Source organism: Rhamphochromis sp. 'chilingali' (assembly GCF_963969265.1).
Source record: "Rhamphochromis sp. 'chilingali' genome assembly, chromosome: 20".
Taxonomy (NCBI): Eukaryota; Metazoa; Chordata; class Actinopteri; order Cichliformes; family Cichlidae; genus Rhamphochromis; species Rhamphochromis sp. 'chilingali'.
The window spans coordinates 10,085,314-10,111,117 of record NC_137947.1 but is presented as its reverse complement, the minus strand read 5'-3'; the positions used below and the strand labels follow the sequence as shown (position 1 = coordinate 10,111,117).

At 40.9% G+C, this 25,804-nt stretch overlaps 1 protein-coding gene across 3 annotated transcripts; it reads left to right on the top strand.

Moving 5' to 3' along the window:
• Positions 1-647: 647 nt before the first annotated feature.
• On the top strand, positions 648-25,041 carry LOC308388820 (interferon-induced, double-stranded RNA-activated protein kinase-like). Of its 3 annotated transcripts, none has more exons than XM_080869762.1 (13): positions 648-842; positions 8,303-8,435; positions 8,536-8,625; positions 9,612-9,676; positions 9,870-9,933; positions 12,113-12,186; positions 12,289-12,405; positions 12,525-12,650; positions 12,722-12,923; positions 13,195-13,338; positions 18,628-18,723; positions 18,816-18,878; positions 19,350-20,392. In XM_080869762.1, exons 1-13 carry the CDS (start codon positions 742-744, stop codon positions 19,485-19,487), a joined length of 1,413 nt encoding a protein of 470 aa, XP_080725888.1. In that variant the 5' UTR covers positions 648-741; the 3' UTR covers positions 19,488-20,392. The 3 variants fall into 3 exon arrangements, with proteins under 3 accessions (XP_080725888.1, XP_080725887.1, XP_080725889.1); XM_080869761.1 differs by having other exon boundaries at positions 18,625-18,723; XM_080869763.1 differs by lacking the exons at positions 18,628-18,723; positions 18,816-18,878; positions 19,350-20,392 and adding an exon at positions 24,890-25,041.
• The last annotated feature ends 763 nt before the right edge of the window (positions 25,042-25,804 follow it).

Below are 25,804 nucleotides of genomic sequence, written 5' to 3'. Positions count from 1 at the left end.
GCACGTAGCGCAGAAGCCGATGCTGCATTCACTTACACTCGGATATCTCAGCTTCACCGTGAAAACATAATCGGACATTTGATATTTGATTGAATTTTATTGTTTTGCCTTTGGGGTGGCACCTGGGGTGGCCAGTCTGGTTGGGGGGGTGGCCTGTGCCCCCCCCAGGCCACCCCGCTGGACACGCCACTGTCTGGTGGCCAAAAACATGAAGAGCAGCTAGAATCTAATATTCATAATGAACTGCTTCATTATGATTGCCCACTCTACACAACAGAATTGACATTTTTTGTTTGATATCATGTGACAGTTCTGTTTGACATTGGGCTGATATTGTGCTTTAAACATGTATCTTTTTTGGGGGGATGAAAAATTATGTTATGTCTTTTTTAATAATAAATCATTTTTATGAATATACCTTACTTGTTTAAACATGTGCCATGGTGTGTTTTCATTTTGCTTGTGACTTGTTGATGTTTTTTAATAATAAAAAAACACACAATATATAAATGCTTATGCTGTGAGATCCCTGCCCCCACGTGATTATGTAATTAACCAGTGGGCAGGTACGTTTGTCTTCTGACATAATTGATCACGTGACTCTCCGACGAATCAAGTCTCGAAGTGTGTCACGTAAGGAACGTGCCCTCACTAGCCGGCGGTGGTGGGAAATTTAGATCTGTGTGTGAGCTCTGCTGTACTATAGCAAGTATTTGTCCGACCAGGGTTTCGCGATTTAAGATGGGCAAGAATAAGTACACAACACGATTGAAAAAGTTTGCACGGAGGAACGATTTGAAGCTGGAATATGAGAACGTTTTAGAGAGACCTGGTGAGAAAAGGTGAGCTAAAACCGGATAAATGTGTTCGGCAGCTGCAATATATTAAAGAGGGTATGCTGCCATATTGTGCATTGGGCCATGCAAGTGCTAAACCAACTACTAAGTCCTTGTAGTCTTATATTAGTTTAATAATAGCTATTTGGTTTAACTTGGAATACGCGGGACTCGCTGTGATACACAACGGCTGTGTTGTCGGAGCCCATTACTTCGCACAGTCCCGAAAAATCACTGCGGTCAAGTGAGCCCTCACTTACGAAGTCGCAGTCAAGCTAGCCGCCCCGCCAGCCGCACCTAAAATGTTGTTGCACTACTCTTACGCATATTACGGTATAGGTGCCGACTGGCTTAGAAACGCAGTGTTTTCTGTCCTGACACTATTTTACTTCACAATCCACTCCCAGTTTTGGTTAATCTCCACTTTCACCCCTGTGATCCACAGCCCAAATTACTGTATGATTCAGAGAAAATTAACAATAAAATTTACCCAATTTACTCAACTATACTTTTAATGTCCTCATCTTTGAGCTCAGATTACAGGAAAACTGAAAGAGGTGACGCAGATATTTCACTGGATTCTGACTCTGGGTGACCCCCACTCTGCATGCTGTGATCCACAGCCAAAATTACTGTACAGTTTTTGAAAAAATTGATAGTAAAATCTTCCCATTTTGCTTTACTGTACTCTACATATTGACATCTTTGATCTCCGATTACAGGAAAACTGTAAGAGGTGACGCAGATATTTCACTGGATTATGAATCTAGGCCATCTCCACTCTTCACCCTGTGATCCACAGCCAAAATTACTGTACAGTTTTTGAGAAAATTCATGGTAAAATCTTCCCATTTTGCTTTACTGTACTCTACATATTGACATCTTTGAGCTCCGATTACAGGAAAACTGTAAGAGGTGACGCAGATATTTCACTGGATTATGAATCTAGGCCATCTCCACTCTTCACCCTGTGATCCACAGCCAAAATTACTGTACGGATTTTGAGAAAATTCATGGTAAAATCTTCCCATTTTGCTTTACTGTACTCTACATATTGACATCTTTGAGCTCCGATTACAGGAAAACTGTAAGAGGTGACGCAGATATTTCACTGGATTATGAATCTAGGCCATCTCCACTCTTCACCCTGTGATCCACAGCCAAAATTACTGTACAGTTTTTGAGAAAATTCATGGTAAAATCTTCCCATTTTGCTTTACTGTACTCTACATATTGACATCTTTGAGCTCCGATTACAGGAAAACTGTAAGAGGTGACGCAGATATTTCACTGGATTATGAATCTAGGCCATCTCCACTCTTCACCCTGTGATCCACAGCCAAAATTACTGTACGGATTTTGAGAAAATTCATGGTAAAATCTTCCCATTTTGCTTTACTGTACTCTACATATTGACATCTTTGAGCTCCGATTACAGGAAAACTGTAAGAGGTGACGCAGATATTTCACTGGATTATGAATCTAGGCCATCTCCACTCTTCACCCTGTGATCCACAGCCAAAATTACTGTACAGTTTTTGAGAAAATTCATGGTAAAATCTTCCCATTTTGCTTTACTGTACTCTACATATTGACATCTTTGATCTCCGATTACAGGAAAACTGTAAGAGGTGACGCAGATATTTCACTGGATTATGAATCTAGGCCATCTCCACTCTTCACCCTGTGATCCACAGCCAAAATTACTGTACAGTTTTTGAGAAAATTCATGGTAAAATCTTCCCATTTTGCTTTACTGTACTCTACATATTGACATCTTTGAGCTCCGATTACAGGAAAACTGTAAGAGGTGACGCAGATATTTCACTGGATTATGAATCTAGGCCATCTCCACTCTTCACCCTGTGATCCACAGCCAAAATTACTGTACGGATTTTGAGAAAATTGATAGTAAACTTTGCACAATTTACTCTACTGTACTCTATATATTCTCATCTTTGAGCTCAGATTACAGGAAAACCATAAGAGGTGACGCAGATATTTCACTGGATTATGAATCTAGGCCATCTCCACTCTGCACCCTGTGATCCACAGCAAAAATTACTGTACAGTTTTTGAGAAAATTGATAGTAAAATCTTCCCATTTTGCTTTACTGTACTCTACATATTGACATCTTTGAGCTCAGATTACAGGAAAACTATAAGAGGTGACGCAGATATTTCACTGGATTCTGAATCTAGGCTGTCGCCACTCTTCACCCTGTCATCCACAGCCAAAATTACTGTACAGTTTTTGAGAAAATTCATGGTAAAATCTTCCCATTTTGCTTTACTGTACTCTACATATTGACATCTTTGAGCTCCGATTACAGGAAAACTGTAAGAGGTGACGCAGATATTTCACTGGATTATGAATCTAGGCCATCTCCACTATTCACCCTGTGATCCACAGCCAAAATTACTGTACGGATTTTGAGAAAATTGATAGTAAACTTTGCACAATTTACTCTACTGTACTCTATATATTCTCATCTTTGAGCTTAGATTACAGGAAAACTGTAAGAGGTGACGCAGATATCTCACTGGATTATGACTCTGGGTGACCCCCACTCTGCACCCTGTGATCCACAGCAAAAATTACTGTATGGATTTCTGATAAAATTAAATCCTATTCCATTACCAAACAAAATGAGTTCATTGAAGTATTTGCTTAACTACAAGAAATGTCTTTCCACACACAATTTAAATTTTTCAAAATGTCATTCACACACCACCTCAAGTATCAACTTCAGTTTTAGACATTATTTATTCAGTGCTTAATCACAACAATAGTCAACTTAAGGCACTTACATAATAAGTTAAACCTTACAATAATACATACAGAGAAAAACCCAACAATCATATGACCCCCTATGAGCAACAGTGGGAAGGAAAAACTCCCTTTTAACAGGAAGAAACCTCCGGCAGAACCAGGCTCAGGGAGGGGCGGCCATCTGCCTCAACCGGTCAGGGTGAGAAATTACATTTCTCAGATTACTGATTTCTCATATTACTACTACACAGTTTAGATACACTCAACAAAAATATAAACGCAACACCTTTGTTACTGCTCCCATTCCCCATGGGATGGACGTAGAGACCGAAAATTCATTCCAGATACACAATATAACCATCCCTCCCAAACAGTGGTCACAAATCAGTCCAAATGTGTGGTAGTGGGCACATCTGCCATATTGAGATAATCCATCCCACCTCACAGGTGTGCCACATCAGGATGCTGATCTGACATCATGAGTAGTGCACAGGTGTACCTCAGACTGCCCACAACAAAAGGCCACCCTGGAATGTGCAGTTTTGTCTCACAGCAAAATGCCACAGATGCCACAAGCAATGAGGGAGCGTGCAATTGGCATGCTGACAGCAGGAATGTCAACCAGATCTGTCGCCCGTGCATTGAATGTTCATTTCTCAACCATAAGCCGTCTCCACAGGCGTTTCAGAGAATATGGCAGCACATCCAACCGGCCTCACAACCGCAGACCTCGTGTAACCACACCAGCCCAGGACCTCCACATCCAGCAGGTTCACCTCCAAGATCGTCTGAGACCAGCCACCCAGACAGCTGCTGGAACAATTGGTTTGCACAACCAAACAATTTCTGCACAAACTGTCAGAAACCGTCTCAGGGACGCTCAACTGCATGCCCGTCGTCCTCATCGGGGTCTTGACCTGACTCCAGCTCGTCGCCGTAACAGACTTGTGTGGGCAAATGCTCACATTCGATGGCGTCTGGCACGTTGAAGATGTGTGCGCTTCACGGATGAATCATGGTTCACATTGTTCAGGGCAGATGGCAGCTGAGAATGTCCCAGTTCTTGCATGGCCAGCATACTCACCGGACATGTCACCCATTGAGCATGTTCGGGATGTGCTTGACCGGCGTATACGACAGCGTGTACCAGTTCCCACGAATATCCAACAACCTCGCACAGCCATTGAAGTGGAGTGGACCAACATTCCAAAGGCCACAATTGACAATCTGATAGACTCCATGCGACGATGTGTTGCACTGCATGAGGCAAATGGTGGTCACACCAGATACTGACCGGTTCTGGGTCCCCAGACCCCCAATAGCGCAAAAAACTGCACATTCCAGGGTGGCCTTTTGTTGTGGGCAGTCTGAGGTACACCTGTGCACTACTCATGATGTCAGATCAGCATCCTGATGTGGCACACCTGTGAGGTGGGATGGATTATCTCAATATGGCAGATGTGCCCACTACCACACATTTGGACTGATTTGTGACCACTGTTTGGGAGGGATGGTTATATTGTGTATCTGGAATGAATTTTCGGTCTCTACGTCCATCCCATGGGGAATGGGAGCAGTAACAAAGGTGTTGCGTTTATATTTTTGTTGAGTGTATCTAAACTGTGTAGTAGTAATATGAGAAATCAGTAATCTGAGAAATGTAATTTCTCACCCTGACCGGTTGAGGCAGATGGCCGCCCCTCCCTGAGCCTGGTTCTGCCGGAGGTTTCTTCCTGTTAAAAGGGAGTTTTTCCTTCCCACTGTTGCTCATAGGGGGTCATATGATTGTTGGGTTTTTCTCTGTATGTATTATTGTAAGGTTTAACTTATTATGTAAGTGCCTTAAGTTGACTATTGTTGTGATTAAGCACTGAATAAATAATGTCTAAAACTGAAGTTGATACTTGAGGTGGTGTGTGAATGACATTTTGAAAAATTTAAATTGTGTGTGGAAAGACATTTCTTGTAGTTAAGCAAATACTTCAATGAACTCATTTTGTTTGGTAATGGAATAGGATTTAATTTTATCAGAAATCCGTACAGTAATTTTGGCTGTGGATCACAGGGTGCAGAGTGGAGACAGCCTAGAGTCAGAATCCAGTGAAATATCTGCGTCACCTCTTACAGTTTTCCTGTAATCTGAGGTTAAAGACGAGGATATTAAAAGTACAGTAGAGTAAATTGTGCAAAGTTTACTATCAATTTTCTCAAAAACTGTACAGTAATTTTGGCTGTGGATCACAGGGTGAAGAGTGGCGACAGCCTAGAGTCAGAATCCAGTGAGATATCTGCGTCACCTCTTACAGTTTTCCTGTAATCTGAGGCCAAAGATGTCAATATGTAGAGTACAGTAAAGCAAAATGGGAAGATTTTGCTATGAATTTTCTCAAAATCCATACAGTAATTTTTGCTGTGGATCACAGGGTGCAGAGTGGCGACAGCCTAGATTCATAATCCAGTGAAATATCTGCGTCACCTCTTATGGTTTTCCTGTAATCTGAGCTCAAAAATGAGAATATATAGAGTATAGTACAGTAAATTGTGCAAAGTTTACTATCAATTTTCTCAAAATCCGTACAGTAATTTTTGCTGTGGATCACAGGGTGCAGAGTGGGGGTCACCCAGAGTCATAATCCAGTGAAATATCTGCGTCACCTCTTACAGTTTTCCTGTAATCTGAGGTTAAAGACGAGGATATTAAAAGTACAGTAGAGTAAATTGTGCAACTTTTACTATCAATTTTCTCAAAAACCGTACAGTAATTTTGGCTGTGGATCACAGGGTGAAGAGTGGCGACAGCCTAGAGTCAGAATCCAGTGAGATATCTGCGTCACCTCTTACAGTTTCCCTGTAATCTGAGCTCAAAGATGAGAATATATAGAGTACAGTAGAGTAAATTGTGCATATTTACTATGGATTTTCCCAAAAACCGTACAGTAATTTTGGCTGTGGATCACAGGGTGCAGAGTGGAGATGGCCTAGATTCATAATCCAGTGAAATATCTGCATCACCTCTTACAGTTTTCCTGTAATCTAAGCTCAAAGATGAGAATATATAGAGTATAGTACAGTAAATTGTGCAAAGTTTACTATCAATTTTCTCAAAAACTGTACAGTAATTTTGGCTGTGGATGACAGGGTGCAGAGTGGCGACAGCCTAGATTCATAATCCAGTGAAATATCTGCGTCACCTCTTATAGTTTTCCTGTAATCTGAGGCCAAATATGTCAATATGTAGAGTACAGTAAAGCAAAATGGGAAGATTTTGCTATGAATTTTCTCAAAATCCATACAGTAATTTTTGCTGTGGATCACAGGGTGCAGAGTGGGGGTCACCCAGAGTCATAATCCAGTGAGATATCTGCGTCACCTCTTACAGTTTTCCTTTAATCTGAGCTCAAAGATGAGAATATATAGAGTACAGTAGAGTAAATTGTGCAAAGTTTACTATCAATTTTCTCAAAATCCATACAGTAATTTTGGCTGTGGATCACAGGGTGAAGAGTGGCGACAGCCTAGAGTCAGAATCCAGTGAAATATCTGCGTCACCTCTTACAATTTTCCTGTAATCGGAGCTCAAAGATGTTAATATGTGGAGTACAGTAAAGCACAATGGGAAGATTTTGCTATGAATTTTCTCAAAATCCGTACAGTAATTTTGGCTGTGGATCACAGGGTGCAGAGTGGGGGTCACCCAGAGTCATAATCCAGTGAAATATCTGCGTCACCTCTTACAGTTTTCCTGTAATCTGAGGTCAAAGATGAGGACATTAAAAGTATAGTTGAGTAAATTGGGTAAATTTTATTGTTAATTTTCTCTGAATCATACAGTAATTTGGGCTGTGGATCACAGGGGGGAAAGTGGAGATACACTAAAAATGGGAGTGGATTGTGAAGTAAAATAGTGTCAGGACAGAAAACACTGCGTTTCTAAGCCGGTCTTCACCCATACCGTAATATACGTAAGAGTAGTGCAACCACATTTTCGGTGCGGCTGGCGGGGCGGCTAGCTTGACTGCGACTTCGTAAGTGAGGGCTCACTTGACCGCAGTCGAAAAATCTGGGCTTTGACAAGTCGTGTTTTGACGTAGTTGACTGTGGCAATGACCTCGCTTATTACATTATTTAACTTGGGATTCAGTTCTTTCTTTTCATAACCAAACCATGTAAAGAGAGAACTTTAAGAACTTAATATAGCCACTACACTGACCATCAAAACGATGAAAAAGCCTCCGTGGCTTCACATTTCTGCGATCGGCATGATCAAAATTTCGCCCTTCTCTGACAGATTTGTCATGTTGTGCTCACTCCTGCAACATCATCATCCCCAGAAGTTTCCCCGCGGTTATGTTGCCATGTCCTCGCATAGCTCTAGAAACATTCAGTTATCACTTATTGCTATTTCAGGTGACTACCTTATGAAGCTCATAAAGTAATCAAAGCAAAGGGTGGCTATTTTGAAGAATCTAAAATATAAAACGTTTTTTTTGAGTTGTTTCACACTTCTTTTTTTTTTTTTGTTTACTACACAATTCCATATGTGTTCATTCATAGTTTTGATGCCTTCGGTGAGAATCTGCAATGTAAATAGTCATGAAAATAAAGAAAAACTGTTAAATGAGAAGCTGTGATCAAACTTTTGAGTTGGAGTACATCAGCAATGTTAATTAGAGCTTTTAAAATTCTTTGTCAGAGTCATCATGAGGGCTGTGATCAATGGGCAAAGGTTTCCTGATGGTGAGGGGAAGAACGCTGAAAAAGCAAAGCAGAACGCAGCTCAAAATGCCCTGGAAAGTTTGAATGAGAAGGAAAATCTAATCGTGGAGGTAAGATGGTGCATGTGCCTGTATATGGAACACGTTTCACAAATTTGTTGCTCTATTCTTAACAATGATGTCATTTCTGAAAAATCTGTTTTTCTTTCAGATGAAGAAAAAAGATTCAAATGCGCAACGTTCTCACCCGAAATGCAGAAAAACTCTGTTTGATGGTATATCTGAACGCAAAACTAACGGGGTGAGTAGCAATACATTATAACCTGTGCTGGTTTAAATCAAACACTAACTTGTATGCATGGTGGAGCATGTAACTTGGAGCAAACAGTGGATCTTATTATTACTGTAAATGTTAAGGGGTCAAAATGAAGTACCAGGAAATACTGTCTGACTTGTTAAGATCCAGTGACTACGAAGGCCATTTGAGTCTGAATTTGCACACAAAATTACCTTCCAGTTTACAATGCATGTGTGACCCAGAGGAAGTACTGTTTAGATAGAGAAGAGCCATAGGCATAGTCAGTTCACAAAGTTTAATGCTAGTACAAAACAAACGTTTTATACATGTAACAGTAGCACCAAGAAAACAATGAAATTAGTAATATTTAGCCTTTTTTTTCTTTTTCTTTTTTTTACAAGCTTTTTTTTTTGTAATTCTGAGCATTTTGTAGTCTGTGGTGTTTTGGAAAACTGTAAATGACCAAAAGTAATAACGACAAATAAAAATAAAGTCTTTATTATTGTTATTTCTTTTTTTGCATAAAACTTTCCTACTCCAAATTTGCACACACATTTGTTTGTGCACACTGTTTGTAAATCAGGCCCATTGTCATGTTCAAGAAACCAGTTTGAAATTGGTTTAATCTTGATGGGCGTGGCTACCAGTGTGGTCTTCTGCTGCTGTTTCAGAGATGCTCTTCTACCTTTATGCTTATTTGAGTTAATGGTGCTTTCCCTTCAACACAAAGCATTATTGACGTTCTCCCCTGGCATCAGCTAGACCTTTTCAGAGAACTACCACTCACTGGATATCTTCTCGGTTCCTGGCGGTTCTCTGTAAACCATAGATGGTTGTGTAGGAAAATCTCAGTAGATCACTTAAATTATAAGACCGACCATAAATAAATGCATTGAGTTGTTGCCTGCAAATGTAATTAACATAACATACAAAGATTTTAAGGAGGACGATATGGTACAGAAGTTAAAGACTTTCTGCTTGTGTTTCAGGTGTCGCCCTTCGAAGTGTTTCAAGATGGCGCCTCAGCCACGCTGCCCACGCCACAGACTGAACCGTAAGTCACAAACTGAAAGCAGTGGTAGATTTGTGAAAATGGTAGACTAGACTGGTACCTGTCCAGGATGTACACTGTCTCTCGCCTTATGACAGCTGGGTTAGGCTCCTGCCTCCCTCAACCCTGATGAGGATAAGCAAAAGAGAGAAAAAGGATGGAGTGTTTACTAATTTACCTCTTTGTTTTCTCCCAGGGATTCCTGTGGCACTTCATCAGAACCTGTGGCACAGACCTGTAAATCGTCAAAAAACTCCAAGGTTCAGGTCTTGTATTACCTTTCACACTAACAGTGCTATTTTGAGTAAAAACTTTAAAAGCGGCCAGTGTGTCTGAGTGACTCCAAGGTCCAGTCTGAAATCCTCCTAAAAACAAGATCAAAAATTGAGTGAAACCTGAAGAAACTGACAGTAAAGCTTGACAACACATTTGATGTTTCACGCACACTGTCCTATTTTAAATCAAACGTGAATATTAGAACAAAAACAAGTTCTTTTTCTAACTTCAGTGTTTTACTATGGGAATTGCCTTGGCAGAGCAGGTCAGCCACTAATCAGAAGATCGGTGATCCCACGCTGCCTCCTGGCTGCATGCCAAATATCCTTGGGCAAGATACTAACCCCATGTTTGCCTACTGGTGGTGGTCAGAGGGCCCGGTGGCGCCAGTGTCCGGCAGCCTCGCCTCTGTCAGTGCGCCTCGGGCAGCTGTGGCTACAACGTAGCTTGCCATTGCCAGTGTGTGAATGTGTGTGTGAATGACTGAATGTAGTGTAAAGTGCTTTGGGGTCCTTAGGGACTGAATAAAGCGCTATACAAATGCAGGCCATTTGCACCAGCGTGCGTCTGCTCTTATATAACAATCATTAGCTTACAGCTTTATGTGTTTAAGGTATGTGCTAACTAAAAATAAAGACAAGATGATAGTTTATTAAACTTTTAATGAAATTTGCAGATTGTTTCAGTGGAGTTTAATAAACTCAGCCGTCTGCTCCTGACTACCTAAAATATAACAGGACACTGGAGTAAATTCTCGATCATCTCACTCTTCTGTTTAATGTTTATTTAACTGTGAGAAAACTATAACTTTAATCTCAGCCAAACCGATTTACTCAGAAACTAATAAAACACTGAAAAAAGCCAAACACCAACATTTTTAAATGATCTGAACGACTTACATTCTTGCTTGTAAATATCTTAAGTTTATTTTGTGACCCAGAAAGATTAATATTTAAACTAAGTAGCTGACGCCATTGTTGGAATTGGCTGGGCCACGCTATGAATTCTGGGATAGGTTGGGCCATGAAGGATACACCCGACCCATCCTTCAAATCTGGGGAAATGAAGGCCGCATTTGGAGGAGTCTTCAAATTTGGACAGTCTTCGTTGTGTTGCTGTAACGTAATCGGCCTACAAATGCGGCCTCCAAAGGATGCGGCCCCTGAATTTGGGCACAGCTATGATACCGGAGACTGCTGCTTCTTTTTCTTCTTTCGTGTTTGGTGGCAGCTGGCATCCTTGTACATGCAGTGCTGCCATCTTATGTTTCAGTACGTTATTACACTTTTAAATCCTACTAGTTATTCCTGCATTTTGCAGGATCTTACAAAGCTTCAGACACGTCGACTATTAAATTAGTGGTTGACGATTTTGATAGTAGACGTAAATGTGACAAGTCGACTAATCGTGGCAGCCCTACTGGATTTTTGCATAGTTAACCCTGGCTCAGGCAGTGCTGGAATCTAGTGCCTAAGGTCTGACCTGAGATCCTTTGCTATACCTGGTGTAGTCCTGGAGCGTAGCTTCAGGGGGCTGGTGCAGTTTGGGAATGGGCTATATCTCCCATAGTGAAACACCGAGCAAAGGTAGAAAAAGAGCGCTTGGTTACTTAACGTAATCCCTGGTTCTTTGATAACAGTGTTTCACCAGCACTTTCATCCTTTACTTGCGGACCAAAAGAAATCTACTGAGAATGAGTCAGGAGGGGCACGGCTCGACAGATCTGTCATGGACAGACAGGGTGTCACTGGAGCTTCCATAGTTAGTCACACCAAGGTGATTCCCATAGTGAAACATCTCACTCCATTATCAGAGAATCAGGGATTACGTTAAGTAACCCAACATTGCTATTTATATGCAGCAAATATTGATTTACTTTAATTTACTGTTGCTTTATATTTTCTAGCAAAATCTTCTGTATTTACTCAAATTTGCAGAGCAACAAAAAGCTTATATGAAGCCCAAAATCTGTGAATATCTATTCAGACATGCTACTAAGCTGCAGTTCACAGTATTTTAAAAAAGATACTGTGAACTGCAGCTTAGTAGTTCAATGATGTGAACAATGAAAGTTCATTGATTTAATTCATGCTACATGCTTTGGTGTCTTTTCTTTCTTTCTCTTTTTTTACACTATGCATTATATTGTATTGTTTTGTCAAGGATATGTTGTGTCCTGAAGAAAACAGTTCAGGAAGCTCCCCCAGTGATATGTCAGCTGATTCAGAAATCTTCAGGTGTGGAAAATAAAAATATGAGAATGCAATATTATCAAAATTATCACCTTCTGTTCAACTGCTTTAAGAAATTGATATTTAATAAAAGATTTCTGTCAACAGTAATTCACAGTTTGACTACGTAGAGAAGCTGGGTAAAGGAGCTTTTGGTCGAGTAGTCAAGGTAAAAGATAAACTGGTGGAAAAGTATTACGCAATAAAGATCATCCGCTGGAACGAGTAAGTGAAGTGTTCTGTAATATTGCATGATTTCACTGCGTGCTTTATTGGTTTATATTGTTACAGTTAGTTATAGTAAAGTTGTATGATTCAGTTTTTTTCCCCCCTCTTTGAATTAGAAAAGCTCTACGAGAAGCCATGGCGTTGTCAGACCTCGAGCACCCTAATATCATTAGATACTTCTCGTGTTGGACGGGGTATTCAGGATACCAGTCAGACAGCACTGACGAAAGCTGCAGTACACAGTAAGACTTGTGAAAGTAATTCTTCGCTTCTTTTGTATCATTTCACTGTTTGATCATTCATCCTGTTTTAGGTCTTCCACTGGTTCACCCAAGAAGTACCTCTACATTCAGATGGAACTGTGTGACACCAGAACACTTCTAGACTGGATAGAAGACTGGTATACGAAGAAATCAAACTCCAAGAGAAGAGAAGAAAGTCTGACCATTGCTCAGCAGATGGTCGGTGGTATCGAATACATTCACTCCAAGAAGCTCATCCACAGAGACCTGAAGGTGAGCCAGACGAAGCAGATAACGGGCTAACCACAGGTAGCGCACAGCTGTGTGTGTGTGTGTGTGTGTGTGGGTTAAAACCTGACAACAAGGTGTAATGTTCGTATGTGACTTTACGTTTCTAAAATTATTCGGTTTACTCTTTTACCGAAATCCACAGAAACCCAGAGATTCTCACTCGTTACTGTTTATTGCAACACCACACCAACACTCCCACAGCCTCACAGGATGTAACAATTGGTCACATGTTTGCTTTGTTTCATCCGGCTAGCCTGCCAACATCCTGTTTGGGCAGGACACAAAAGTGAAAATCGGAGACTTTGGACTGGTCACTGCTGAGAACGACGACGATGACAAGTCCCCAATCAAGAGAACTGAGGAGAAGGGAACACCATCATACATGGCTCCTGAACAGGTGAGTCCGTCGACATTATTATGCTAATTTCCAGCTGCTCCATTTTATTTTTGGGTTCTACTAGAGCTCTGCATTTTGAAAAAGTATCCTCTCTTCCTGCAGCTTAGTTCAGTTCAGCCTTCACTTCTGATTGGCTGCTCCTTGCAAACAAAATCAACAGCTAGTTGGGCACACAGATCTGCTTAAAGGTCTGTGTGCCCAACTAGCTGCACACAGATCTGCCTTTAAGCAGATCTGTGTGCATGAGATGACCGTATCAGGAATAACCCTGCTCACTGACATCATACAGAGCAAATAATCTGTCTTAATTAATCCTAAAATTGAATTTCTGTCTCAAAGGGATAACTTCTATATTTCGTAGTATCATAATAATCATCAGTTTGAATATATCTGTATCATTGTTATTCAAATTTATTCTACTCTTAAGTGGTATCTGTCACTGAAGCCTTTGATGACTGGATTAGTGAAATGATGGTGACTTCATGAGTACAGGCTGTGTTGTAATAAGTCATGGTGAAGAAGAATTCAGTGTATTGTTTCCTCCACCAAGGAGGTTCTGTTTTTGGTAGCGTTTGCATACATGTTGTTCTGTCTGTAAACACAACAGCTTTAAAACGTTTGAATATATTCTGATAAAACTTTGTAGACGTGTAGAGTGGAGTCATCTTAACAACCCATTCAAATGTGGCATACATCCACCAAGTTCAAGTTTATGATTTATTGCGATGTATTTAAAAATTTACAAAAAGCCTTATAACTATGATTCTTATAAGTGTGGTGTGTATCGTCAACATAAAGTATTGTAAAAAGATTAAAAATAAATCATTCTTGACCTCTGACCTCTCAAAGTTCAATAGAGTGATCGGATGTTCAATTGATGATATTTCCATAGAGCTATTTCTTGAAACTATGTTTTTATGGACAACATATAGGGAATCATGCAATATATTTGCCAAAAGTATTTGCTCCTCTGCCTTGACTCGCATATGAACTTGAGCAATATTCAATTCTTAATCTATAAGATTTGATATGAAGCCGTTCTTTGCACCTGGACAAGCAGTGTGTCTATAGGAGTGTGTTTATTGAAAACTGGCTCGCATTTACCGCTCTCATCTTTGTATGGGGGTTGAGGTCGGGACTCTGTGCCAGCCAGTCAAGTTCTTCCACACAAAACATGCTCATCCATGTCTTAATGGGCCTTACTTTGTTCACTGGTGTTGGAACAGGAAGGGTTTATCCCCAAACATTTTCCACAAAGTTGGGACCATAAAATTGTCCGAAGTTTCTCATTATGCTGAAGCATTAGGAGTTCCTTTCACTGGAACAACTTCCTGAAAACCAACCCCACGCCTCCACCAGACTTTACACTTGGCACAGTGCAGCCAGACAAGTACCATTCTCCTGGAAACCACCAAGGTGTGATTCGTCACACCAGAGAACACGTCTCACTGCTCTAGAGTCCAGTGAAGGCGTATTTTACACCACTGCATCTGACACTTTACATTGTCCCTGGTGATGTAAGGCTTGGATGCAGCTGCTCAGCCATGAAAACTTATTCCATGAAGCCGCATTGATTTTAAGCTAATCTAAAGGCCACATGAAGTTTGGAGTTCTGTAGAAATTGACTCTGCAGAAAGTCAGCAACCTGTGTGCACTGTGTGCGTCAGGATGTGACTGGAACATCTGAATTCAGTGATTTGGATAAGTGGTTTAGTACTTTTGGCAATACAGTGTATAAAGAGATTCTAAATAACCCATTACTTGATCTCCGATTCCTTCAAAGTCAAATGAGGTCAGACTTTTATAAAATGTCTTTAAAAATATTTAAAACGTTGCTTAAAATTGTACTGTTTGTTTATACGTTTTCCATTTAGGAAATGATACTGGTATATGTGGCTTCTAAATATCACATTATAGTTTACATCCAAATATGTCACATTTAACCTTTTGACCTCACTTTTGCATTTTACATCTGCATTTCTTTCACATTGACCCCACAACATATTATATCTTTAAAGAACACGTCAAGAAAAAGATTGAACTGCTTAGTTAGTTAGAAAATTGTATTATTACATAATAAGCCCGGGGCTCTAATTTCTCAATGATGCAACTAAAAAAAATCATCCAGTCATTCGATTAAAAAGAAGAAGAAAAAAAAAGTCTCTGCTACTCTGAAAATCTCCATGTAATCAACAACAAACGCACATTATGCCCCTATCGTGGTCTAAACCAATCAGAGATAGTAAGGGAGAGGACCTCTGATTGGTCCTGGGGTCCGTTCTTCGTACCTCGCTAAGTAAGTTAGCTGGATTTGATTGTTGACGATTTTGCGTGATCCTGGATCAGTCGGTTCTCCGAAGCTCATCCGGGACTTGCTGTCATAGCAACAGATCCGTAAGCGTAAACCTGCTCGGGAGCAGGTTTACTTTATGTAAACAGGATTAGATCGCGGCCAGTCGGGTATGTCCGCTTCATTTATACGAAAGCAACAGCGATATTTTACCACTGTTTTGCCATAAATAAATATTATCAATGTAACTAAAGGTAATGCAGTATTTGATTCTTTTATTGATTCCATACAGATACATACAGGTCATTTCCTAAAAAAGGGAAATGTGCTATTAATCATTCTATTTCATGTATTTGATTATTTCAGATGTAATTCATATTTCAGAGTAGTAATTGTAAATTACGTCGTGTAATCAAGATGAGAGACCACGGCTATAAAAGCGAAGGTGGATTTGGGAAGTCTGCCGCAGCCATGTCCTGTCCGTATACGCGAGCAGCCCATTGCGGAAGGTGCAAGATTGATAAGGAGAGTTCTCAGAATTCAGCGTATATTGCGGGATAGACAGGATCCTTTAGCTCAGCGCGACAGTGTGCTCATAGAGAGATATCGATTTTCCCGTGAGGGTATTATTTACTTAACCAACTTGTTGACGAGGGGGTGCAGGACCACCACCTGTCTTTTTTTCCTCTGCCCTTTTCCTGGTTGCTGTTATAAACAAACAAACAGATTATTTCAGGGTCTCTTTTCAAGAGACTAAAAGCAATATAAGTGATAAATATTACCATTCTGTAGAATATTCTTATATTTCACTTTTACTTGTTCCCATGTTCTAGTGGGTCCTGTTGTGGCTCTAATGTGAAAGAGGATATAATGTAATATAATAAATTTACCCTACCGCCTACTGGTGTTGGCCAGAGGGGCCGATGGCGCGATATGGCAGCCTGGCTTCTGTCAGTCTGCCCCAGGGCAGCTGTGGCTACAACTGTAGCTGCCTCCACCAGTGTGTGAATGTGAGAGTGAATGAATAGTGGCATTGTAAAGCCCTTTGGGTGCCTTGAAAAGCGCTATATAAATCCACTCCATTATTATTGTTATTAAATTACTTACGAGTTTAATTTGTCAGCAACTTTCTGCCAGCCCTCTCTCCTTGCTTTTGCAGCCTTTGCAGTGTTCCCTTGCGTTTTAATTAAACTCTGAAACTCCTGAAATCCCTCACTCAAGAGTTCTTGCTCTGCTGCCGGAAAATACTGAGCGCGCTCCTTCGACATTTTCGCCGACCAATCAAAGGGTTGCCGATCAATGTTTCTACTATCGATGCGTAGCCCCTGTTAAGCCACCCAGTGATCTCACATTACTTCATCCAGCTGTACTAATCGTCAACAACGGGTGTGTTCGGAGAACCGGGATAGCGAGCTCAAAGTTAGCGCGATGATTTGATCTTGGATGTAGTAAGCGAGGTACGAAGAACGGACCCCTGGTCCAGATATTCCTTTCGGCCTACGTGTGTGTACGTTTGAAAGTTTAGGTGGATAGACGGGTGAGTAGTAGTCGATTTTCCAATTAAAGTGGATTTTAGCTTGAATAACGCGATGTTGATTCATTAAATCCTGAATCAATTTTTAAATATTGTTTTTTTTTTTTTTTGCCAGAAAAGCCAGGAGCTCACAAAACTATTTGAACAACCACCAAACAGATAAAATAGTAAATGAGAGCAAGTAAACAGATTCCACACAAAGCCATAAACGGAGCGTGGAGCCGACGTATCAGTGAGATGACGGCTTTCTTACCTGATGGCACGAACCCGTTGGGGTTGAAAGTCGTCAGCTCACTGATTCTGAGCAACAAGTTTTGTCCCTCTTCGACCAAAATGTATTTCAAGAACAGTTTCCCATCTCAAATCTGTTTTCTGTATTATTCATTTGCTTATTTACCGTTGTTTACAGCGCTGTCGGGCGCTGTTTTTCTCTTTTCCCCCAAAATGACCTCTGACCAGAAATCCTTAATTTTGCTGTTTAATACTTCGGTATATTTCTAAAAAAAATAAATATATTGAAAAACTCTTAGCTTGCAGAATATTTTTAAGGTGGTTATCTGATATAAAAAGTCAGGCCAGGAAAATCGCTTTCATGTTTTCTGTGTTTTATCCTCAGTTACTTTGACACAAAGGCATCTGCTGTGATGCTTACATCCCTGATGAAGTCTCACAAGTGTCAGTACTGATAAATGATCAGATTTATAATATTTCTGACTGTGAGTCAAGATTGAATTTAATCAAATCAATTATAGAAATCAGTGACAATACCCAGCCCTAGTGAGTAGCCTAAGCCCTACAGAAGTGGATGTAGCTGTTGGGTAATGACAAGATGAAAAATGACTGAAAACACATTCTATGCCGCGATAAATGCAAGTGTCCCCTCTTCCCACTGCCTTTAAACTGCAGGCAGCAGCGAAACAGGTCGTCAGAGGAGGCCGAGATGATGATTAAGTTTAACATTACCTACAATACTGCCAAAGCGCTTTAAGCACAAGCACTTTTTCAGTAACTTATCTTTCTTGTAGAATTGCGCTCCAAAAAAAGAACTTTGTGTTGACAAGATTGTTACAAATTAATATTGCCTGTATGGACAGCAACCCCCCCCCCCCCCCCCCCCCAAAAAGTGCACATGTAAAAACTGCAGTGTTAATTGATGCGGTTGAAAAATTTGGGTGTGCCTAACTTTTGTGTTGGTGGACCTAAGAAGAACAAACGTTAGGCACACAGTGCAACCGTGGGAAAAAGGTTAGTCTAGAGCTCTGTAAGCTCAGGTTATTCATGCCCAATTATTTACAAATCAGTACCGATTAATACTTATTAACCATGCTTACAGAATTTCTATATGCAAAATACAGTACTATTCCCTTAAATGTAAACACTGACCAGAGAGTGAGCTGCCTTGGTGGAGGTTTGTGCGCTCAGTGCTTCTTGTTATTAATGCTGTTTAACTGCTTTAACACAGAAGGGCAAGAACTACGGCAGAAAGGTTGACATATTTGCTTTGGGGCTGATCTACTTTGAGCTTCTTTGGAAAATCTCCAGTTGTTATGAAAAGTACAAGGTAGGTTGCTGTGCATGGTAGCTCATGATCTGTAGGAGGTCAAATGTTTTGTCTTTAACTATTCATTAGAAATTTCCTGAACTATATTTCAGACATGGGAAGACATCAGAAAACAGGAGCTTCCCCAAGAATTTGCATCCACTTTTATCTCGGAGGTACATCAACATTTTCTCAGTGTATTAGCAAATTTCAGTATGCATTTCTCACGACATGTGCTGGCAGAGTAAAGGCTGTGATCCAAAACCTCTCTATTTTTTAGGGTCACTTAGAAATGTATGTGTTTGATTTTAGATGGATTATTTATATCAGCTAACAGAAGACAATTTCCAGCAAACACCTCTCCAGTATTCCAGTGTCTGAAAGGCTAATTAATCATTAGAAAAGGCCTTTTTGTTTTTAGTTGTCACAGAAGCAAGGAAAGTCTGTGGAGCATCAGGACGTTCAGGTTCAAACATGAACATGATGGCGATGAGAACAAAATCAGAAAGGGATGATCATCATATTTAGGGAAATAAGACTCTGGATTTAAAAGATATACACTTAGTGGAAAATGTCTAAGTTGAGCTCTAGAAATGGTGCAAATGAAAGATTGTTTCTAATATTTTATTACTCTTTTTATGCTACAGTACATCACCATCAGATCAATGCTGAGTATGAATCCCGAAGACCGACCTGAAGCGTCTAAGGTCATAACAGACCTGGAAGAGTGCGCTAAACAGATAAACGCTGAAGAAATAGCGCGTCGTGGAAGGGCCACTGTCTAAATAGCGGGAATACAACAGAAGAATTTCATCTGCACATGTGGGGGGGAAAAAGATCCATTGGTGCTCTTGAATGACTTTCAGAATGATGTCAAATATTTACATGCAACTTACAAATCATAAATGATCGTTTTTAGAACATACCACCAAACATTGAAGCTACAGAAACCTGTAGTTTTCATTTTAAAATTTAAATGACCAGTTCTGCCCATCCTTCCAGGAAGTGTGCAAACCATGCCATTTGACACATGACTAGATATTTTATTGATCACATATTGAATTTACAGTTGCAGGATAAAGAATAAGCATAATATAATATTTTATATTACCACCGGTCCATACTGACTTTTCTTAAAAGTAATGTAGTACGTTACTTAATTACTTGCCAGAGAAAGTAATTTGCTGCACTGCTAGTTGCATTACTTTCGCATTACACCATAAACACACCAACACAAATTTGTGCCCTAGTGAGGACACGTGTACAGCCTCATAGTTTTTAGGTATGAACAAAAAGCCGACAACACAAAGCAAAAACATTTCTACTGATTCTATTTTAAAATCATGAACAGGTAGAAACAGAGCTTCATGATGAGACTAACTGCTCATCGATGTCTGTTACTTGTTGAAGTTCAGGCTCTGACCTCTGAGTGGGGGTCGGCAAACTCCTCCATTGCAGTCTGAGGTGCACTGGGATGTGAAGCTTGGAGAAAAATCCTCAGTTTTTCTGACAATCCTTTCTTTTTTCTGTCTTTCTTCTGTCTTAATTTATGTCATTTGCATTTTTAAAAAAATCTTTTTGTCCTTTGTATACTTTCTATATGCATTTATGTCTGTGCGTCACCTGGTGATTGCACCGTTTCCTCTTTTGAGTAACGTTTTCTAAGTCAAATAAAAAGAATTTTTGTTGTTGTTGTTGTCTTTTGTTCTTTGGCCTGTAGGGGGAGCTGTGGCACTGCATAGGTCAGGCAGTTCAAATTGCGGCTGCAGGCTCCAGGCCCTGTCTGCCTGTGGGTAAGAGAGGTTTATTCACAGTGAGAGGGCCAAAGCTGAGGGCGCTGCGTGACATTTAATCATGCCCCTGGCGCATGCTGGATGATTAACATCTCAGTGGAAAACCGCAGTAACAAGTGCCAAACGCAGGATCCCACACAATCACCTGGACCCGGTGCCCACAGTCACATGGGCCCGCTAATCAGCACAAATCAGCTCCTGCAGCTCAGTATGTTACCTCAACAATCTCCACAGTGCAAAGAGCCTTAAAATTTGCTTGCCGCCTGTGGAGAGGCCATAGGTGAAGGACTGATTTCTGTCTTATCAGCTACAGCACTACCTCATTGTGACAGCAGCAGTAAAAGGGGGGAAAGCTCCTGAAAGAAACCACGCAGATCCAGATCCTTATCCTCTCAGCAGTGAACATGGGATATTTTAAACCTCCCTCACTGATCTTCCCCCCTAGACCTTGGGAAGACTCTCGTAGCCTGCATGAATGACTTACAGTAACTTGCAGCTGTTGGTGTTTGCTGAGAAGTGTTAGTAATGCTACTTAAAAGATTTTTAACCACACAAAATGGACACGAGTAATATTACAGTTCCTTTTTTCACAATGTGATAACTTCGGATATAGAGGCACGTTTGTCTCAGCCCGATAAAGCCCAATATGTTGCATCTCCTGTGAAATATTTGGCTCTTTATTTATAGACACATGTTCACAACTGACCTGACTACAAGGACTAAACGGGTGCTGTATGGAAGCAAAAAAAGGCCTTAAGTGAACGTGAGAAAAACATTTTGTTGGAATCCATTCAAATGCATAAAAGCATCACGATCTGTGATATGTAACTCAACCACACTTAGTGAGCAAATGGAAAAAGATTTGCACAAATAGCAGTATGCAGTATTGCAGGTTCATTGATAAAATCAGTACACGCAAAACGTGTACGTGTGTCCATCCAAAAGTTAAAAAACAAAAACATCACTTCACTATCAGATCACAGAGCTGAGGTTGGGCCACCTTCGCAGTGTGTGGCTGCAATCAGGCTTCATCTTGTAGTGAAAAGTGTGAATTCACAAACCCAAACAACCATCTTATGTAGTCTGCATTTTACAAATGTCTCTTATCATCAATAAAATCATTACTTCTTTACTGTGGATTTTAGCACGTAGACACAATTAGAAATTTGTTGCTATTTTCTATTCATTGCCTTTAAATTCTTATTTTTTCAATTACAATCCAAAATTATTCAAGCCAGTCGACTTTTCTTTTTTTACTCTGCAGATGTCATTTAGATAGCGACTGCATGAGAAAACTTTGAGCTGTTCTTCCTGTGACATTTACACCACCAAAACAATGTACTTTCTCATTTTAGCAGCATCTAAGATAAGAAACCTGGTGTGTTTCCAATCTTCTGCAGCTGTCGCGCTCCTGCGAGCAGGCTTATTGGATGTATTGAGGTCACTTCCTCTGAGAGCACTGTGGGCATTGAAGCAGTGCTTCTAGTCAGTGGCTTGAACCATGTTGCCGGGGGTAAAATGGACTCACAAGTCAGAGTGTCTCCCCACAGTCCCTGGGGGTCGGGCCAAACGATTACTCTGTGCGTAGCCTCATTTCAGAAGCAGCAACCGGAGTTTGCTTTGCTCTGTGCGCTTTAGAAATCAGCTCTGCTGCAAAGACAACGCTGTTGCCCACCTGCAGACCTCAAAATGAAACGTGACAGTTCAGAATACATGTGACCGGTGAGATATGGATTTGTCATCTCCCCCTGCCTATGCATATATTTCAGAAGTTCCTGTTAAATTATAGCTCACTTAACCTTTGGTGCACTCAGGTTAACTGGAGCATGAGCGCATGCTGTGTCTTGCCCGAGGCTCCACTTGGCTTTTACGCTGTGCTTTCCACCTCTCCAGAACCACATCCAGCCACCGTCCACTCCACTCAAGGAACGCTGTAGGGTTTAAAGGGCCACACCTGTGATTTTTCAGCATGCTGTTATGTTACATGCTGGCAAAATATTTAAATGACTATACAACTTGCAAGAACTTTGCTGCTCTGAATTCTGTACTATGTATACATACACGTACATCCTGGCAACACTTTTCCAGTCTTGTGTTTCCCAGTTTTGGTGAGGTTGTGTGAACTGTAGCCTCTATTTGTGTTGTGCATTGACAGATGCTCTTGTGCCTTCCTATCAGCTCAAAGCAGTGTGGCCATTCTCTAACCTCTGGCATCAACATCCACATCCACAGATTTTCTCTTTTTTGGACCATTATCTGTAAACCTCAGAGACGCTTATGTGGGAAAACCCTTTATTTTCCATTCTGATGCTCACATTCGGATTTCCTGTTGCTGTCTCAAACGTGTCTGCCTTTTTGCAGTCGGCTGATTTGATATTATCAGTAACAAGCAACTGAGAAAGTCTATTTAGTGAAGTGGCTGGTGAGCAGGGGGAAATTATAATGCAATGTAAGAGCAAATTATTAGCACTCAGCACTTTTTCTTAACATGTACATGATTTCTGGCTCTTCTGGTTTTAATGGACCGTTTCAGTTCATGTTTATTAGCTCTCCTAGCAGGTCACAACAGGCAGCTGCTTCACACCCTGAATCCTTAGATAACCACATTTAAAGTCCCAGGTAATAAATTCACAAGTTGAAGTAAATGAGTTTAAACATGGAGTCTCTCTGAGAGTCATTTTAAGTTACAGTGTAACCCTTTAACTGGGTGTCAAACAGGGACAGGGCTACAGCTGGGAACATCAGTGTTTTGTCTCCTGCACATGTTCTAATTTAACGATTTCATCCGGTTACTTTATAAAAAATACTACACATGGTGAGCACCTCCTGTGGTACTTTCCAGGGGCTTTCCGGGCAAATCTGAATCCTAGAAAGTGTTCCATCTTCACCATAAGTAAAGTCATATATAAAAATATGTAGTTCTGTATCAAGATGTGTTGTGTTATTCAGTATCATGGTCTCGGTATGAAATGTCTTTCCAAACCCCGGCTGTTGTCAGATTTACCCTAGGTGTCATCAGCTCAAAGGTCGCCCTAATTAGAAGTTGTGAGGGGACCTGTTTGCGTCATCATTGCACAAAGTCAAGGATTTTGTTGTTTCCTTGCAAAAGTTGAACTACTACATGAATGAGTACGGTGACCTCGAGAAGTCAAACGGACTGCACCTTAAGAAAACACCAGCAAATAGAAAAATACTGTAAAAGGACACAAGACTCAACAGAAGTTGAAAAAAAAAACCCCACAAATAAATGAGAATAAAATTGAACAAAATCTCACAAAACACAACAGAAGTGTTTTTGGGGACACAGCAACAGGACGGAGCGGCTGCGGAGGTGACAGAAACCAAAACGTGAAGGATCGCATTGAGGTACGCTTAAAAGAAGGGAGGGTCTCATTGGCGTCGTAAGGGAGGAAAAGATGGAGGTAATGCGTGTTTTAATTACATGATTCATATCATACCGTTAGCTTGTAAATTCCACCGCTGTTCCCTCACGTTATTGTCGCTTCCGTTTAGTTTCGGGTTGTTTTCTTTCTGTTTCCGTTGTGTTTTGTTTGCTTTTGCAGAGTTTTTTCCATTTGCTGGTGTTTTCTTAATTTCCCACCATAAACGAGCGGTTATACTGAACACAGGACAAAAGTTCTGCCATTCTTTTATGTTCAAGCCGTTACATCTGAGCTGCGATTTGAAAGGAAAACACCTCATTCACTCAGACCCACCTGATTCAGCTCTAACTGGCAGGTCCGCGCATTACATCCTCTTCCCAACGCCTACAGTGAATCCTCCCCCGAGTTCTTGTACTCTGGTTACATAAAACCTACTCACAGGAGAACTCCCAGACGGCCTGTGGCGGGTCCATAACTGCGCTGACAAATCAAAGACAACTGACTTTTCAGATCTGGCTCCACGTCAGCCAAATATTCAGTGGAGATTTTCCATCCATTCTAACTTGTTATATTTATCCCTCCAAAATACCAGCCCGCTGTCTCCTGAGAGCAGGCCTGTCAGAGGTAATAATGCACGTCACATGATTTTAGCTGCTGCTATTTATCACTGCTACAGAGACTTCTCTTATACCTCTTGACTTGGTTTGAAATTTTGAAAAGTCCCTAAACTCTAAGGTATGTTCACTGTAAAGAGTTGTGATTTCTTTTTTACAATGATTTTCTAAAGATGGTCCCGTTGTTGCAAAAAATGAATACCCTGTTTGCGTAAATTTGGTGAAATTGGTCTAACGGTGTGTTTTGTTGCTTTTATGGGCACGTGGATACAAGTGAGATGCATGTGTGGGCATGCGTCCTCTTTTCTTGGCAGGTGTGCGTTTGTGCTTCAGCTGAAGGGGCTCTGCGTGGGTTTGTAATTTACTACAAATGATAGTGCTTTCTCTCTGTTGACAGCCACCCCACACAGTCCATCCAACAAAGTCGTTTGGTGGCTTCCTGTCCTCAAATGCTTGGCATCTTGGTGCAGCGTCCCCCTCATCTTGCAGCTTTGAAGGTCAAGAGAATGATGCCAAACTCACCTGGTAAATCTTTAATAAGTCAAAGAGTCAGCCCCATCTGGAGTTCAGCAGTTCATCGTAGAGCAGCAGGAGGGGGGGTAGGCGGCAGCGTGTCTGGAGGATCCTCTGAAAGCCTGCGCAGCCAGTTATTCCCCTGTTTCCTTTTTGCAAAAACGACACCTTCTGACAGCCCAGCTGTTGTGCTGATTTCATGCCCACAGGAAAGACGTGTGTGAGGTGATGCAATCATGATGTTAGAGTGGATTTCTCATGCAAGCACAAAGAAAGAGAAGGCAAAACCAGAGAACAAGAAGAAAATGAAGGTTTCTTAAACCACAACCAACGTGCTCTGCGGAGAAAAAGGCTTTATCAAACAAGGTTCGAGCTGAAGATTACAACACTGCATCCACTGCAACCGCCAACGCTAATGTTGTTTACGGCTAGACGGATTCTTCCAAATCGAGGACAGAGACATCCTCCTCGTTGCTGTCATAAATATATCACAGCCGTGGCGAAAACCAGACAGCCTGCACTTCTTCAAAGACTGTGAAGTTACAGTTTTATTTGCCATTAAATGATTCACAGGGAAGTATCTGCTTCTGCTCCCCGCACCTGCAGACTGAAGCCGTGAGATAGGATTCAAGCTTTTCCTCTCCGTGCTATTAAAGGCTGTGTGGTGAAGTGTTTATAGTTGACAAATTAGAATATTCAGAGCTGAAAGGATCAAGCAAGGTGACTTTGTTGCGTAATTTGAATGATAAGTGACAATAAATCTGGGTTTTCTCTGTTCTTTTATCAGGCTTTGCAGGGG

What these genes read in the sequence shown, in the direction of transcription:
- LOC308388820 (XM_080869761.1), top strand. Translation starts at nt 742, where the DNA reads ATGGGCAAGAATAAGTACACAACACGATTGAAAAAGTTTGCACGGAGG. An exon ending in CTGAACGCAAAACTAACGGG is followed by an intron (nt 8,626 to 9,611) that starts GTGAGTAGCAAT and finishes CTTGTGTTTCAG; the next exon opens with GTGTCGCCCTTCGAAGTGTT. An exon ending in GCTGATTCAGAAATCTTCAG is followed by an intron (nt 12,187 to 12,288) that starts GTGTGGAAAATA and finishes TTCTGTCAACAG; the next exon opens with TAATTCACAGTTTGACTACG.